At 39.8% G+C, this 18668-nt stretch overlaps 3 protein-coding genes across 3 annotated transcripts; 1 reads left to right on the forward strand and 2 right to left on the reverse strand.

Moving 5' to 3' along the window:
• Window positions 1-323: 323 nt before the first annotated feature.
• Window positions 324-3120, forward strand: fgl1b (fibrinogen like 1B). The gene is made up of 9 exons (XM_079649047.1): window positions 324-575; window positions 653-751; window positions 1034-1301; window positions 1484-1643; window positions 1780-1877; window positions 1968-2056; window positions 2145-2270; window positions 2358-2422; window positions 2715-3120. The coding sequence occupies exons 1-9, from the start codon at window positions 570-572 to the stop codon at window positions 2893-2895; spliced, it is 1092 nt and encodes a 363-aa protein (XP_079505173.1). The 5' UTR covers window positions 324-569; the 3' UTR covers window positions 2896-3120.
• Window positions 3120-11392, reverse strand: thsd1 (thrombospondin, type I, domain containing 1). Its single transcript, XM_079649046.1, has 8 exons — window positions 11263-11392; window positions 10418-10534; window positions 8521-8915; window positions 7400-8051; window positions 5883-6044; window positions 4993-5413; window positions 4384-4900; window positions 3120-4286 (listed from the first exon to the last, which is right to left on the reverse strand). The coding sequence occupies exons 2-8, from the start codon at window positions 10467-10469 to the stop codon at window positions 3708-3710; spliced, it is 2778 nt and encodes a 925-aa protein (XP_079505172.1). The 5' UTR covers window positions 10470-10534; window positions 11263-11392; the 3' UTR covers window positions 3120-3707.
• A 1978-nt stretch (window positions 11393-13370) lies between these two features.
• vps36 (vacuolar protein sorting 36 homolog) lies at window positions 13371-18628 on the reverse strand. The gene is made up of 14 exons (XM_079651541.1): window positions 18439-18628; window positions 18198-18266; window positions 18020-18090; window positions 17319-17433; window positions 17144-17233; window positions 16506-16592; window positions 16055-16087; window positions 15796-15873; window positions 15379-15513; window positions 15198-15263; window positions 14977-15041; window positions 14537-14621; window positions 13991-14067; window positions 13371-13841 (listed from the first exon to the last, which is right to left on the reverse strand). Exons 1-14 carry the CDS (start codon window positions 18532-18534, stop codon window positions 13751-13753), a joined length of 1158 nt encoding a protein of 385 aa, XP_079507667.1. The 5' UTR covers window positions 18535-18628; the 3' UTR covers window positions 13371-13750.
• Between the last annotated feature and the right edge of the window lie 40 nt (window positions 18629-18668).

The raw sequence follows: 18668 nt of genomic DNA on the forward strand, positions 1-18668 counted from the left end.
GAAAATAGATTGTAACTTTACCATACCACAAACTAACACAAGGGGGAGCCATATCCACAGAACACATTGTGAACTTGCTACTTTGTTGTTGTACCTTTTCAAATGTACTTTTGGTCTTTTGAAATGATCAAGTTGAAAACATGTTTACTGCAAGGCTGATAACTCCCTCTTTCTCTCAGTTATGACTTTCTCTATTGTATCTTCTGCATTACTTTGAATCACTGTCCTCATTTTTTTTTATGTTGAAGGGAGGTTAACCCTCATCAACTAATCCCTTTTTGCAAGGGTCAAATTGATTTATTTTCAATTAAGACATTGGGTCCTACATTGGCATATATAATTGATTTAAGGGGAAAAGTGGTATATTCATAAAATATGTATTCACCAAAAAAGGAGAGTACTTTGTTAGTACGTCAAACTGGCTCGAGTTCAGTGTTTGACAAGGTTGCTCCATTCTGGATCCTCTAATGTCTACCATGCAGAACCGGCCAAGCCTATAAATAATACTGACGCATATTTTGAGGAAAAGAACACTGCACCTGGAGAAAACAAGGGAGACGGTTCGTAATATGAAGGTAGGCTGGTGCACAGATTTGTAATCAAAGTAGCTTATCTTGATATTCTTTAATACATAATTTGTTTATTATTTCAGACTACCAATGCAGTAAGGGACTTTTTCCAAAATGTCATGCCGGTGTTGCTGTTGTTAGCTCTGGTGTGTCCAACCATGGCTTCTTCCTCTCCGATGTCAGTATGTAGCTTTTCCTACTTTTTAAGCACTGCAGGTTCTCTGCTTTTGTATTGATATTGAAAATGGAAAACATATTTCTTAAGCAAAAATGACAAGCAGAGCTGCTAAAGAACTGTCCTTCTTAGAAAGTCGAGATTCCACGTGAATAAAAACGTGATTTATAGATGGCTTTAGTTGCGGCCCTTAGCTTTTGCTGGCTTTTTGCTGGCTCCTCCATGGGTACAAGTATATTATTGAACAAACATTTACATTTATAAGCTGAAATTGTTTTCCTAATTGAAGGCATCGGACTCATGTGGGCCAGATGTTGCAGCTCTCAAGCGCAGCATAAGAAAACTGGAGAATAAACTCTTGATCAGGACTTGGCAGGTGGAGCACTTGCAGACACACAAATACTTTCAGGCATTTCAACCTCCCAAGTCTGATCCTGAACCTGAAACGGAAACAGCCCTCGGTGTAAACCACAGCAGCAGTGGGATATTAGACAACTCTAATATGACACTGATGAATCCACTTCCACCAGCAGGAAACTTAATTGTCCATGACAAAGGTAAGAAAAGCTCACAGATGATTATTTTAAGTGTAAGAGTTGTGATGTGCAGTGATGTACAGAGTCTACAGTGCATGATAGACTCACATAGCTCCATATTATGCAACATGAAGTATATTATGGAGGTACGGATGACAATCAGCAACCGTTAAGGCCTTTTCAATGCTATTTCATCTTATCAGACTGTTCTGAGCTGTTTGACAGACTGAAACCACCAAGTGGCTTTTACCGCATCAGACCAAAAATACACCAGGAGCCTTTTTTGACCTACTGCGACATGGAGGATGGAGGAGGATGGACTGTGTTTCAGAGACGTCGACATGGAAAAGTTGACTTCAACAGGTATTTAAGCAAAGAAACTAACCTACGTAGTGGGGGGAAACAATTAAAGTTCTACAAGCCTTGAATGCCTATATCATTGGGGAGCTTACACAGCTGTTTCCGTTGAGGTAAATATCTGTCGCAATTCTCTTTTTAGAGACTGGGTGGACTACAGAGATGGCTTTGGTGACTTCAAGCTGTGGAATGATGAGTTTTGGTTGGGGAATGAGCACATGTATTCTCTACTCTCAGATGGTCAGAAAATAATGAAATGCCAGAATATCTTTTTATAATGTTCTGCCTGTTTGGTTTCTCATATTTTGCTTATTCATTTTTGCCCTGAAGGTAAGAACCTAGTGAAGATAGATCTCATGGACTGGGACGGGAAGAGAAGTTATGCATTTTATAACAACTTCAGGATCACCGACGAAGCCGTAAGAAATGGCTTTACAATTTTGTTCAATCCTGTCAGAAGTAACAACGTTTCCCAACAAACATCACTTCCTCTAATGCCTATTGCAGGACAAGTATCGTCTTCAGTATGGGCTCTATAGTGGGCAAGCCGGAGATGCTCTGACAGGAGGTGGGGGGATGGTGGAGCAGTGGTCTGCTGGCCTCAGTGGCATGCAGTTCAGCACTAGAGATCAGGTTAGTCTTCTATTAACATTGTCAATTTATAATTTTAATAACTGTAAGATTATAGACTATTTTAACACTGATGATAATCATTGACAGGACAATGACCGTTACGTTCAAGGCAGCTGTGCTCAGGAGAATAAGGCAGGCTGGTGGTTCAACAGGTGAGGCTTTTCAGATAAATCCAAGTGTTGATCTGTCTGATATTTTCCTGCCGCTTGTTTGCACACACATTATAACATTCTGGAACAAAAAGTATTACTGTATCGGGTTTTGTGTGCATAATGAATCACGGAAAAATACTGGTCAAGCCGAGGACATATTTCTTTACAATTTATTCCAAAATCAAAAAATAAGTTTAAGACACAAATGCTTTAAAAAAAGGTTGAATCGCTTTGATTTTCATTTTAGAAAATGTAACATCCTTGACATTTTGTACTAACCTTTTATCTACAGATGTCATGCAGCCAACCTTAATGGGAAATTCTACCGCAAAGGGAAGTACAAGGGCAAGCAGGACAATGGTGTGGTGTGGGGGACCTGGAGGGGCCTTTGGTATTCCCTCAGACACACCGCCATGAAGGTGCGGCCTCTGGTTTTCTTGGATGCCATGGGCAGTGGAGCAGGAGAAATGTAAACGTCACACTTCATATTCCCTTGTGTGTCTCAAAATCGAGGGCAAAGACTGATTCATATCTTTGTGTTCAATTGTTTGGCTTTGCTTCACACCTTGAAACCATTATCAAATGTTAATGATAGTAAAGTATCTTCTACTTTCCAGTAAGTACTATCTTCTATAAGTGTATTTTCTAAGTGTATAATGTTACTCATAATAATAAAACAATCTTCAAAACAGCCATAATGCCTCACTGACATTTATACATTTGTTTGCCCAAAAACATATCTGCATACTTTTGCTCTTCCTTGTTCATTTCTGCAGAAAATACATGACAATTTTCCCAAAAGTGAAAGTGAAAGTGGTTTTCACCAAAGTTTTTCTTTGCTTACTGTACAGCAAAACTTCACAGCTTAAAATCAGCAAATTCAGTAGTGTCGAACAAAAGAACTAATATGTCTTCTTTAGTCTTTTAAATACTGTCATTGATAGGGCTTGTGTTTAACAGTGCATACACCAGTACAATGCCATGGTATGTTTGACTTATAGTGGTAAACAGTAAACCATTACATTTGAACAAAGATAATTTTTTCTTAAGAAGTACAAATGTTTTCGAACGCATATCAACTTTGGCATATTAAAAAGTAACAGTTAAAAAAAAGAAAAATGTTCCAGTTAAAAAAGGAAACTAAATGTGTTAACATCTGTTCTTATAGATAAACTCTTGTTTGATGTACTGTACAAAACCATTTTCAAGTTTCACAGATACATCAGAAAGGAATAATGTAAGGAAAGGATAAACGTTAATGGCAATTCCTGTGTAGTACAAAGCTCTACTCCTCTTCCCCTACATATGCTGAGGACAGATCGAGGTCCAGCATCCTCTGCTCGGCCTCACTCAGCCTGTAGCCTCCGGACATGGGCAGAGAGTTGCAGCGACCTGTCCTCTGCTCCGTGGGCGTTGCACTAAAGGTGGAGCTGCGCTGCCGGCCCCTGACCCCAGAGCACGACTGAGCCTCCTTTAATTTGCGAGCCAGGATGTTCCTCTGGATAGGCGACGGGCCGCGGCGGTTCCAGTTCTGCTCGGCCCGCTCTGCCCGATCAACACTCAGGTGTTGAGGCCCTGCTGCCGGACCCCCTATCCCAGAGATTCCCTGTCCACCTCCAGTACCACTGAGGTCTGCTTTAACAGAGGCTGAAATGCTGTTTGTGTTGGTTCCTGTGTGTTTGATTTCATTGTTGTGTGAAGACGCAGCTGTGTCTATCCACGGTTTCCTTTGGTCATTCCTCTGGGGTCTGGATTTAGCCCAGTCTGGGGTTCCGTGCTCTGGAATGGGGTAGGAGCTGTATGGCTGCCTGTCTCGTCCTCCTTTATTCCAACAACTACCTTCAGGAAGGGTCCGAGATCCCACCTAAAAAAGAGATGGTTGTTAATTAAAAAAGGCAGACTACAAATGATAACCCCATATACAGTTTGTATATACACATAAATAGATGTAGATAGAATACCTGTGTCATGCTCCTTTCTCTAAACTGCCTGGAGTGTGCAGAGGATAGAGGTTGGGGTTTGGTGTCATTGAAACTGGAGGTCCGGCGGAAATTTGGATTATTATGATAGGAGTTTCCCATCTCTGCATCTCCCCCTCCTCCTCTGAGACTTGATAACCCACTCCTCTCTACCATCTCCACCCAGTCTGCAGTGCGGTCCCGCCTATTTGAGCTGCCCCCTCTTGCATGGGCGGAGCCTGAAGGACCTAAGACCAGCTCCACTCTGGGACTCGGTCGGTCCGGCGTGGCCCTAGGAGTCTGCGATTGAAAATAATTGTGATTTGCGTCATCCTGGAGGTCTAACGGGATCGCGGGGTGAGTAAATCCAGTTGGTGTAGGGATAAGCGAGCTTGTGGGGGAAGCAGATGCCTCTACCAGGGTGTCATGGACTGGGCTTGAAGAGACATGGTAGAGCTGAATGGCCTCTCTTATACCCTTCTTCTTCATCTCTTTCAACTGCTGCTGAGCCAATCGGTACCTAAAGACAATAATATTGATATTTATATTACTGAACGACAGAATATGTTTCCCAATAATGTGTGATAAGAGAAAGCATTATTCTAAACATACCCGAATATTGGTGGTAACAGCTTCTGACATGTGGGGGAAAGCCTTTCTGGGTCCTGTGAGAGAGGTACAACCAGGGTCTGTGGGAGAGGCTGACTACCCAAAGAAAGCCTGTCTTTCTGGGCTACACCCACACCTATACCCCCCTGTAGTCCATGGCCATCAATCAGGCTGGGTCTTTGGAGGCTGTGGCCAAAAATGGACGCCTCATCGGAGAGCTTGCGTCCTCCAGGGGAATGCATGGAGCCTCTGCGGACAGAGTTGCACTGGGGGGTCTTGCATAGCTTCCTCCACAAAGTCACCACAACAGTAGCCAGAATCACAGCCAGGCAAAGGGAGATACCGGCCACAACAACTATGTTACCACCAAGGGGTGCTGCATCAACACCCACAGGGGGGAGGGATGGAGAAGGAGTAGGCAACACTGAAAGGGAGACAATTATGTTAATATGACAAGTATGCATCACATCGTTTTTTGTTTGATTTTCTAGTCTAGAAAAGATGAGGAAATGTTAGATTTTCTGGAGAAATTGTAGGAACAGAGAATCAGAATCAGAATTAAGTTTATTGCCAGGTACCTTTACATATACAAGGAATTTGATTTTGTATCTGGACATAAACAATCTAACAAAATAAGTTGCAAAGTAGGTAAAAAAATAATATAAGTATAATAAAAATGTGTATTTTTAAGAAACAATTTAGCATTAAAAAAGGATGCTAAAGTATTTACACCACATTTAAATGTAACTATACAAATAAACTTAAAACTTATAAGTAAAAAAACACTACAGTAGGCAAACTACAGTGTATTATATTTTGTGAAGAGATGTGGAGACGTGTGCAAAAATGTGCAAAAAGAGTAAAGAAAGGAGATAAGGGATGAAGAGACTGACCCACACAGTTCTCCAGTGAGCAGAGGGACTGTTCCTTCACCATGCCCGTGCACTGCATCCCCCCCACACCTGAGGGCAGCAAACACTCGCGCTCTCGCTCCCTCACCCCCTCTCCACAGCTCACACTGCACACACTCCATGGCAGCCACGGGCCCCATGACTCTGCAAAACACACATTCGATTTAAAATTGCAGATACATTTCTAAATGTACAAGCATTAACTTTGAGTTATTTTCATGCTATGCTCATTAAAAAAAAACTACAACATGGTGTTAAAAAAGGCTCAACCATCATATAACATTGACTAGTTCATGCTTTATCCCCAAAATAGACAAAGTGAGGACAGAGTGAAAGAAGCAACTTCATATAACAAGAATGTGATAGTTCAACTTCAATGAATCTCCATTTAATGTGTTATCATAAAATACGTGTGGCCTACATATAAACAAAACATGTGTTGGTTGCTGTATCTGAATACATTGACAATGTGTGATCTCAATAGGTCACCCTTCACTTTAATAGCAAAAAAAAGATTATAAGTATTTTAGTCTTGCAATCCCTAAAATATAATGTATTGAAACTTTTTTTGTTTAAGTTTAACTGCATAATTACTATTGGTGAACCTCATGAGGTTGCCATCTTTTGTCACGATGCAATGTCCACCCTAAACAGGATAGTGTTATTTTTAAATATGGAATGACAGCGTGACAATGACCGCAGATACAATACCAGGAACTGGAAAGCCTAGCAGCTCAATGGTATCCAGCCATCATTCATTTGTATTGTAACACTTGTGCTTCTGATATTGTGACGTAAAGTTACAATATGATAAAGTGGACCTATCATGCTATATTTGAATAATATAGTGTAGGACCATACCTACATAAGGCATATTTATACTTTTCATTTTTCAAAATACCAAACAGATCATGCATTTTAGCCATTCTTCATTTCGCTCAATTTAACACTGCCTTTCATGCTCGGATTCAGTGAGAACAGCACCATCTGGTGGCCTGAAATATGTACTACAGCGTATCCAGCGCTTTCGAACGGCAATGTCCGTGGCTGTCTCCTCCTGATTGGAGTTGGCCCAATAGCCGTAGCGCAACTTCTGTGACAACATAAAAGTGTTCAAATCTGGATCAGTCTGTATCAGATCCGTTGCAGCCCCTTTTTTTAGAGATTTGGGTATGGAGGAAAATAAAGAGGGTTGTGTTTTCTGACACTTGGTGAGTTCCCTGGAACACCAGGGACACATATTCATGTGTAAAAGACGTACAAAAGTGCATTTTGCATGATAGGTCACCTAAATGACTTATATGGAAAATGCCTAGTCTTTAATGAGGCCATTTCTTAACCATTGACTTTGTTTTTATCCAGCAACAGATGCATTTTTGGAAAACGTGGAAGAATAAGGAAAAATATATCTTCCCTTCAAAATGAATGTTATAAAACATCACAGTGTAAATGTTCTTTGCAGCTGTCAAATGTAAATGTATTAATGAATTAAATCTCACCTGCGCTCTTGTGAACCACCAAACAGGTCTGTGCAGGACTAGGGGAACGACTGAAGTTGAAAACGAAGCGAAAGCAGTACTTGTACCTCCCTGGGTCAAACACAGAACAGTTGAACTCAGTCTCATTCTCTCCCTGAGTCAGCCAGTTATAGGCCAACAGAGGTGAGGAGGGCTCCTCTGGTCCTGGTGCTGTTCCTCCTGCGTCCATCCCAGAGGAGACAGCAACGCCTCTCCCAACACCTGCCTCCTTATAAAGCATCACTTTCCCATTGACGTGCACACAAGGTGGGGTTATCAGTTTAACAGTCATAGTTCCTTCACAACCACTCCTGTAGGCATCGGTGTTTTCCACTAGCAGCTTGTATGAGAAGATACGGGACAGGTAGAGAGGCCCGGAGCTCTTCACATCCTGCGCTGCATGAGGAGAGCGTAGAGACACTCGTATGAAGTCTCGTTCTGTGAAGGGGAAGGCGCAGGACAGCTCTACACTCTGGGAGCGGAGGGGTTGGATTGAGTGTTGTTTGCGGGCTTTGACCTTGTCGATGGTGATCCGTCCTATCTGGTTGTACTCCATGTAGCTGACTTCTAGGAGGAGAGCCGAGTCAATACCGCTGGAGCAAGCCTGAAAGTGTTCATTGGTGGATATCCCAACCTGGAGAGAAACAGACAAAAGTATGAATCACTGTGGTCATTATTCTGCAGCAAAAGAAAGACTTACCTAAACTTCAACTATAATGCAAAATCCACTTTTTCATGTCTTTTCTACATCAACATGTGTCCCCTCTGTGTAAAGATATTCTGGAAGTTTCAGGAAAAAAGATTTTCTCTCTTTTGTCCTGATCCATTTATATAAAAACCTGTCTCAAAATGAGCCGATCACATTTTGGCCACTTTATGATGTCATAAGTTTTTTTGGCTTGTGTAACCATTAGCCAATCACCATCCAAGGTAACACCCTATGGTAACACCCCACACCTTATCACCTTAATCTCCTCCTAGAGCACCATTGTGTTCTTTTTAACCAAATATCTCTCAGAGGGGCGTGGGGAGGAGCTCCTTATTTTCATCTAAAGTAACAGACACAGAATCAGCACTTTTGAAACAGGAGCAGTTTTTCTTGCCTGAAAAGATCCCGAGTGGTTTCCGGCCCTGTCCACAGCGATGTGAAAGGTTGGCCACTGCACCTGCAGTTCTGAACTCCACCACCAGGTAGTACTTTCCACTCGACTGTCATGTGTGCCATAAGCAGGAGAAACAGCCGAGGTGCTGGTCTGCCTCAACTGGAACCGGAAAGTTCCTGCGTACAGGAAGCAAGAACAGTTGAACTCCACCCTGCCAGCCGATTGGTTGTCGGGGAGAGTCCTGGTGTGAACGGTGGTGTTGGTTTCCGTGTTGACCAGAGAGAGGCTCGTGTTGCAGGCCGTACTGCTGTTGGATTTTGTGCTGAAGTCCACAAATACACTGGCATTGCTAAGGGCAACGTGCAAGGAGGGCCAGATATTGAGCCCTGCAAAAGCTACAGGAAAGGATGCACAGAAGTGAGAGAGAGCAAAATGAGAGATCATGTTACATTTTTGTTCATGCATCCTACACACAAATTGTCAACCGATGAACATTTTTTGTGTCACAGATATTTTTGTTGTTTCTTTGTGTATTTTATACCTGTTTTTGTATATATTTCTTGATATGACTTTGCAAGTTGTCTGTTACTGTGGATAAATTGTGTTTCACTGAAGTAAAATGAACCAGAAACTTTCAGGTTCATTTTACTTCAGGATTTATCATAACGTTTGTCTGGAATTGTAAAGGACAGCTGTGTAGTTAATGTTTCCAATGTATGGAAAGTGGTAGTCAAAGGGGAACATTGTTTATTTGAAACCAATCAATTTGGGAGAGTTAGTTGTTGGTGTCACTTTTGACAAAATAACAATGTATCATGATTTATAATACAAACAAATGTAATTTACAATTATTCAATCGTTACAAAAATGAAATGATGTATAGGCCTGTCCTTTTCCAAGTCACATTCACTTCCATTGTATTTACCACAAAGCCACTAATGATGGAATTTGCCCATTACAACTTAATAACAAATGTTAAGCACAGACACTGTGGGTCCACTAAAACAACTGATAGGCATTAGTAGTTGTACGCTTCATATTTTACACAATTACACAAAATAGGTTAAACATTTAGTTGTTAACTATACCGGTACTTCTGAGTATTGTAACCTATTACAATAACCCCACCAGGGTAAAAGTTAATATATTGAAGCACGGTAACATATTTTAACAGCAATTGTCCTGCGTAGTGTGTGAAACATGTTGTGCAAACTCTGCATCCTCACAGAGCAAAGAGGGTGTGGGAAGAGGAACAGGAGCACCTTTTATTGCCCCGTCATTCCTTTCTCCAGGGTGGTAGAACACGTTTAATTTATGATGTGTTAGCATGTTCAGATGAAATAGAAATCTGCCATCCTTGCAAACATGTAGTCATGTTATTAAGATAGTTTAGTTCAGGGGTGTCCAAACTTTTTTCACAGAGGGCCACACTCTGAAAAATATACGAAGGGATGGGCCACTCACTAGAGGTATATCGCCTCATAAGTTCAGTTACTTAGAAGTTAGCAAAATCAATCACATGTAGGTAAATGATGCTTGTGAGTGTTGGCAGCTCATCCCTTAAAACAGAAGCCTCAGATTGATTATAATAAGGAGAAATAGGAAGGGTGTATTTCAAGCTTATTACGTAAATATGTTTGTTTCTTATCAACTAAGATATGTCAGAAAATGTTTTCAACTTTAATTGACTGAATGTGTTTGAAAAGCGGTCTTATTAACATATGAATACTACTGTGTAATATAATTTTACATTTAAGATTTACAATATAAGACAAGCATAAGTTTCATTTGTGGGCCATATTGTTTGTAATTTGCTGAGGGCCGATTCAAAATGGTCCGCGGGCCGCATTTGGCCCCCGGGCCGTAGTTTGGACACCACTGGTTTAGTGAGACTCACCATATCCCATGAGCGCCAGCAGGAAGGGCAGCAGTGAGACAGCTTGTGGCATTCCGATGTCTGTGCCTCTGTTTTCTCCTTCACCACATGACCTTCCTCTTCCACCATCCCTGACCTCTACAAATCAGAAATCCAAAATATAGAAATATTCCACGAGAAGGCAGCAGGCAATAAGCAAACACACTTGTTGGAGTTATCAGACAGGAGAAGGTATGGAAGGCGTAGCACACTGATCTGAGTTCTGCAAGACAGGAAGGCTAAAGCATGGAGCTGTGACCCTGGGTTCTCTGGATTTACAGTGGCGTCTCCCTTTTCCTCCCAACTTCACAATGGGTGGAGAGCTGCCATCAACACAGAACTGTAGAAGTTGCCAATAACAAATATTTGTCCAACTTGTTGTTTGGATGGTTTGTTTGGGTTTTCTCAATTTTTCCTTATCACACAATAAACTTCTTACTATCTCTGAAACAAATCCCAAACTTGATTTTTGCGACCAGATTGCTACAATTTACGTTTTAAACTCCTATTTAAATAAAAAAACAATTTGGGCCTGCTTTATTTCAGCCATAGAATAATCAAAAACGTTGTGGTTGCAATTGATCACATCAAATGGATCAAAAAGTGTGCCTAATATTAATTCTCATGGTGAAGACATACAGAGTCAACTCAACACATTATCTTTTTCATACGTCCATTATACTTTACTGAAATGTGTGATTAGCCACTGGGAAGACTGCATTTATAAAATAATATCACACATCATTCTAAACGTGAGGTATCAGAGTGCTAAAGATAAGGGGTCATAATCGTCATTGTTTTTAAGATGGATAATAAGGATTACTTACATTTCTTGTTGACTCAGCGCAGCATTATTTCTATCCAATATTCCAACACAGAAACCGACAACACTCCCTCCATGTGCTGGTAATGCATTTCTTGTCAGGACGGCAGTGACAGTCGGCGGGACAGAATCAGACCAACAGAGTTCTCCGGAGGCGCGCGCCTGCGTCGGGAGCGCGTGAGAGAGATCCGCTCACAGCTCAGATACTTCACGGTCAGCGGGCCTATTGAATACTCTTTTTGAGACTCACAAATGTGTTCCTTAAATGTTTTTTTTGTGTATTTATATACAATTCTGAAAAACATTAAGAGACCACTGCAACATTATCCGTTTTTCTGGTTTTACTATTTCTAGGTAAGGTATGTATGTGTTTGAGTAAAATGAACATTTTTGCAATTCTAAAAACTACTGACAACATTTCTCTGTGGTGAAATTCAAAAGACACTGGAATGGCTGCCAGACATGTAGATAGATATTGAGATTGATGAAAAATGTGGTCTCTTAATTTTTTTCAGAGCTGTATGTGTCATTGAATAAACATTCAAATGCACAAACATATCATGCCTACTTACCAATACTAACTCAGCGTAGCATTTATGACGATTAAAACAATAAAATATATCAGCTAAATAAAGTTTCATGTAAATCGAATTACAGAATACAAGAAATCATTATTCGTACTGTTTGATAGTTTTATCATTTTTTTGTATGAAAGTGTTTAACACTTTAAAAGTATTATTTAAACTCACATTAGGATCTAAGACAATTGGGGGTAACTTGTTTTATGTAAAACGTTACTGGTTTGGTAGTTGTTCTTATAAAATGAATAGTCCAATTAATTATTTATTCATTTCCAAAATATTGCTGCACACATATAGAATTGTTCCTAGATCACATTCACAGGCCTATTCATATGTGAAAGTTGAAGTTGACTAGGTTAAAGCTTAAGAACATGATAGAAAACTGAAGCACAAATTAAAGATTATTTCCTCACCGCTTATTGCACTGTTTTAAGTGAATCATTAAAGAGATTGTTATCAGTTTTAAAAAGACTCCTAGGTCATTTAAAAAAGTGACTGCATACAGAAATATGTGCGATTCAACGGTTTGAACTATAATTTACGCCTTCAAGAGGCAGTCACATAAATCTTTCTTTATGGCAGTGATTGTTTAAAGATTCCATCTAAAAAGAAACTCATGATGAATTCATATGGAAATTCAGAAAGGATAGCATTGTGTATCCCCAGTTGTCCCAGGAGGCAGGCAGGGTAACAAAATTAATCTTTGTACACATGCAGTCACGATACTAAACAGAATTATTCATCTCACAAAATCAGATGAACTTCCCCCTATACAGACGAGTGAAGAGTTTTCCTTCTTTAAACCACAGATGAAAGAAAACCATGATTTGTTCAGATAGCCAATCAGCATATTGATTAACTTAAAAATGCATCATTGAGTAAATTAATTTTAGCATGGACAAACAGGACCTATTTTGTTTAGAGAAACGGTGTCAATGTCGTACACGAGTCCCTAATTATTGTATTCAGAAGTGCCTCAGGTCAGCTTCCTTGAAAACAATTACATTTCAGCTCTATCAATATATGAACAGCATGTCAGGGTAATCTAATCAGCTGCAGACCTTCATTTTCTCCAGACAGTCGGCGAAAACAGGAAGTTTCTTTTGCGATGGATCCCCCTTTAATCTTCAGCTCAGTTCACAATAGGACCAAAGAACAAGCCTTCCAGGGACAAAGATTGAAAAACAAGAATGGAGGTATCACTCCCAACAGAAAGTAAAGTTTCGACATTTAGACAAGTAACTAAAATCAAGTGGGATTTATTTAGATAACTTCTGCAGTTGAAGGGATTCATTGGCTGTGAATCAAACTGGCAGCAGATCAGGCATCTTATCTTGGTCTTTTCTTGGATGTAGTCTAGATTAATTTAGATTAAATTAAAGTTTGACAAGAGAAAAAATAAATAGAATGCTTTTTATGGACAAGACTGAGAGACTAAAACAAGATAAAGGATGTCATGGTAGGGTATTCAAATGAATCTGTGCATGTTCTCTCCGCTCTCAGAAGATGAGACGGATGCTTCATTACGTAATTATTTATAACAATACATTTTATTTAGAATTCTGAAAACAGTTTTTTTAAACAAGGTATGAGCTCTGTGACAAAATGCACAGTGTATATTCCAGTAAGCCAATTTTCCCACGTGATGGTCACTCCATCAAGCAAAGCAATTTGGGAACACTTTTCTGCATGTTCAGTATTTATTTGCAGAATTCTTTACCCCCTTATCGGCTCTTAGACCTATAGAAAAGAGCTTGTTCTACAGTGGATTGTAATATAGCACTAACGGAACTACAACCGTTTAAAAAACAACGACTAAATACACTCTGCCGCTGTAGCCACCATCAGCCAACCAGCAAATAAAGTGTAGCCCAGTTGAAGATATGTTTTTCTATCTTAGCTATAATAACTCTAAGCCGTTGAAAAGAGATTTGGGTAGAATCTCAGACCCTCCACAGAGTCATCTCGACAGAGGTGGCCCACCTTTTCAGCCAGCAACAATCTGAAGATGAAGAGGGGACACAAAGACACGAAGAAGAAAAAAACATGAGTGGTTGAAAGCAATAATGAACAATAAAATGAGGAAACAGTGAATCTTTTCTTTGTTTAACAATTGTATGTACCGTAACAGACAGACAGTTATTCACTTACCGCTCTTTAGACAGAAGAACAGAGAGACCCAAGAGCTTTGCAAACTCCTCTGCTGTCAAAGAGCCTTTGTCGGTCACCTGAACACGGGAGAGATGATGACATAAGAGAGGGAATTCATCACAAAACTTTAAAACCTAAAAGTGTTTGCTCCATATTTAAAATATATTTACAGAACCAGTCAAAAGTTTGGACACACCTTCTCATTCAATGGTTTTTGTTTATTATATATTTGTTCTACTTAAGACCTAGATTAAGACTGAAGACATCAAAACTATGAAAGAACACATATGGAATTATCTAGTTAACAAAACAAATGTTAAAAAAAATCCAGAATATGATTTATATTTTGTTGGCTACTTCAGAATGCTGTGGCAGCCATGCTGGTTAAGTGTGCCTTGAATGTTTTGAACAGTGTCACCAGCAAAGATAAATAAAAAAACTTTGAATGAGAAGGTGTGTCCAAACTTTTGACTGGTAGTGTGCATCTAAGACAGCAGTCTGCTTGATCAGTCAAAAGTCAATAGTGTTTGTAACTGTGAAGCTTACATTGTCCAGTGCTGAGGCGATCATTTCCTCTTCGCTGTGAGACTGCAGCTGGACCACCATCACACCACTGTCAAACACACGTAGCCTTCAAACAAGACAAAATGCACGGAGGAAAATGTGAGATGAAGACAGATTTATACTGAATTCATTTCAATGAAACTAAAATAGCGAACTTAAGAAAAGCAGCCAGTCTGGGGTCATTAGCACCAGCCTGTTGGAGAAACAGGTCAGAGTTCCTTTTGGAAACCCTGGGTACTGACAGGAAATGACAGTCACAAAGGGCTGGACAATACTTCCAACAACAGGAAGCCAGGCAGGAAAAGTCTGGACTTTGTGAGGCAGGCGCCAACACCCTGCCTTGTATGCCTATAATAATCCCAGAAGCTGGTCTATACATGAAGGAATGTATACAAGTGCGCACAAAGACAAACAATGCTCACCTCAACGGTAGCTTCAACGACTCAAACATCTTGCACGCGTTTACCAAATCTTCTGGGGATAAAAGCTGTGCAAAGAGAAAGAAAAGTAACCTCAGTTTCTGACAGGCTACCAAAGATTATTTGTGTGTAGCATGAATGTATAGGTTGCAATGTTGTGTATCACCAGTTCAACCAGAATGGACATGCCCACTCAAGTTTGATCTGTAGTAAATTGAGTTTACCTCCATCCCTCTGGCGCGGTTTACGAGACAGTACACCTCAGTGAGAGCCATCATACCGCCACGCTCCTGAGAGAGGACAGAGTGGTAGAAACAGAGGGAAACATACATCGAATTGTAAACAGTGTTTGATATAAGCCAGTATAGATGTGAAAAAACGTGACACACACACATTCACACCTACCTCTAGAGGGGCCTGGAGCATATCTCCCAGCTGCTTAGCCAGCTGCATATGGTAATGTGTACCCGTCCCACACGTTTCTCTGGTAACAGGGTTGGCAATACCCATGCTGAGCAGGTAGGACTTGAACCGTATCGTCTATAAAGAAAAACATAACAGTTAAAGGTCACCTATTGTGCAAAAATGTATATGTGTAAAGATATTCTGATCTGTTTGGTATTTCGAGCCAAACACTTCAGAGACATGTTTTGTATATAACCGAGAACTATTGTATAATATATTGATCACTTGTTTAAAATCTTCCAGTGAGGTTCGAGAGTAATACGAAGATGTTTTAACTATTGCTGAACGTACAGTCATTTGAAACCACGTCCATTGTCCTCCAGTTTCTGTGTGTGATTACGTTGGTCGAGCTCTTACCTCGTCTTCTGAAATGTCTCCCTGCTTGTCTTTGATCTTGTTGGCGATAGATCTGGACAGCTCCACCATCTCTTTGGCCTGTTAGACATTCAAAACCCACCACATGTCAGTATATGAGCTTAACAGAGATATCAATGGTTAAGATGTTTAAATGATCATATAGTATAATGGATTACATTTGAGAATACTTTTATTATTATATTTTGTAAGAAATGATGCTAGAGGGAAGGTGAACATACAAAATGAGAGCATTCGTTACCTTCACCATCAGCTTACTGAGGTCCTCAAAAGCCTGGAAAAAAGAGACTAAATTGCTTATAGTGCTAAAAAATGTTAATAATTAAATTAACAACAACACTTTATGGCTACAGATATCATTTGAATATAATTCCAGAGCAATCCCACCTCTCCTCTAGCTAATAATGCAACTAAATTGTCTGTAAACCCACATTTATTTTCCGTGTCAAATCTTTTAAAAAGCTAAAAATAGCCTTTATTTGATCTTTATTGTATGTAATACACACATAAAGTGTATCTTACAGCAGTTGTGTAACTTTTGAGATGCCTTACTGTACGTGTGTCAGCCTCAGTGGCTGTGGTCAGCTTGAATACATTCCAATGGTTTTACAGTCATTTTTGTCAAAATATGGAAAAACACAAAACTTGAAGCTTTCAGGTTAAATATATCTAAATATTTCAGTTGATAGTACCTCACAAATGTTTTTGTCTGTTTCTTTCCTCTTCTCCTCTATCTTCCTCTCAATGCCAACAATACCCACGGCACGCGTTCTTCCCGCCTACATTACCACAAAGGGAAAAAAGAAAACATACTTGGTGAAGCATGCAGGCAATTCAAAAGAAGCCCCAAAATGACAAGGAATGTCAAACAGTGAGGAGGGAACATATTGTGGTTCACAGCTGTTAGAGAACATACATCAATTTTAGTTTCTACTGTTTCTATTTCATAGTGTTTATCCAACAAATGTGATTAATGTAATCTAATTTGGAGACGCATGAGTGAATGCAAGTGAAATTACAAGAGAGTAACAGCCTACACAGAAGCTTACCTTCACTCCGGTGCGAGTCGTGCTTTGGTATATTCTACTTATGTTAATTCTAAAAGCTATTGATATATATATGTGTCAATTTCCTATATCGGTAAATAGTTAGAGGCAGAAGTTCTGAATATTTAAGGCCAAGAATAAAGAAACAACACTGCCATCAGCTGGAATAACATTTGAACTGACATTATTCTTATCAAGCATCTTAAAAGACATTCTCAAAGACATTTACTGTAGAGGAAAATATATTAGTTTGATTAAAAAGGAGCCTTTATTGGGCTTCTTACCTGTGAGCTAGTTCCTGCGGAGATGGGTTGTGACACCGGTGTATTCTCCCATCTCTTCTGAGTCATTTCCTCTGTTAGTCTCCTGTGAAACTGCAAGAAAATGACACCTAGTCAAGTTCATGCAATAAATCGTTGGTGAATACAAGTTAGAAAAAGTATGTAACAATAGAAGTACCTCAATCTGCCCGTGTTCCTTGAATGAAAGCTTGATGAAGGAGTACTTGCTGTTTTGGTAGGGACCTGGCTCCTTATTGACAGTTGTTTCTTGCAGGTGGATAACTATTTTTGCACTAAAGGATCAAATATGCCAAAAGTTAATACACCATTTCAATCCTTTACATTTAAGTTGCTGTTATTAACAGTGAAAAGGTATTCTATCTCAAGTTCCCCCAACTAAATGGAGTTTGTCCAGAGCTTTCAACTGCTGGGGCCTATAGAAACTATGATATTCTATGACAGTCTACCCAGTAACAAATATCAGTTATACCCTGACCAAAGTTCCCCACTTAATTCACATGATGGCAACTACACCATATCTTGGTTGGTGATTGGCTAATGGTTACACAAGCCAAAAAACGTTATGACATCATAAAGTAGCCACAATCTGATCAGCTCATTTTCAGACAGGTTTTTATATAAATGGATCAGGACAAAAAGAGAGGGGGTCTTTTTTCTTGAGACTTTCAGAGTCTCTTTACACAGAGGGGACACATGTTTATGTATAAAAGACATGACAAAGTGGATTTTGCATAATAGGTGACCTTTGCGGTAAGAAAACACAAAACACGTAAAATGTGCTTATTCTTAATGAATTACTTAAACAATACTTCTCAATTCTGCTGATAGAAACCACACAATATACTTCCTGACACTCACCTCTTTCCTATCCCTGCAGCCTGCTCCTCAAATAAGAGAATCTGCGACAGAGGCATGGCAATACAGCATTCCTACAGGTGACAGGAGAAATAGTGAATCATCATGAGAGTCGGCAAATGTGAAAATACAAATATATGAACAATAGCACAAACTCTCCGCACTATCAATGCTGTCTTACATGGTTTTTAACGTCCCTCCAGATCAACCGATGTGTGCTCAACAAGGCCACTCCAACATCCAGTTTAGCCTGGTACAACGACAAAAAAATACATTGTGTACTTATATCTGATCACCTAGACTTTAACTATGTAGCTGCACATCATTACCGAATGTGCACCATCAAAAGTGGTGTGTTATTATTAAGCTTTTCAATGTTGCATGTAAGTTTGAGGTATTGTGTTGTTGTATCAGAAGTATACCTTATCATCGCCGTCATACAGCCTGACACCCCGCTGCTGAATAACCAAAGTTTCGTTAATTTCTAAGAGCCCATTTGACCACGAAAAGCGGTCCATTTTTGGTATTTTAGATAATATTCCTAATTCTACTCCTTTGCCGAGACCATTTTATGTTTACTTCCTGTACGCTTTCCACAACTCGCCTGAATGTGCCTGATTAGAATCACTCAAACAGAACATCAAAATAATAA

The sequence above is a fragment of the Notothenia rossii genome, assembly GCF_949606895.1.
Source record: "Notothenia rossii genome assembly, chromosome: 9".
Lineage (NCBI taxonomy): Eukaryota > Metazoa > Chordata > Actinopteri > Perciformes > Nototheniidae > Notothenia > Notothenia rossii.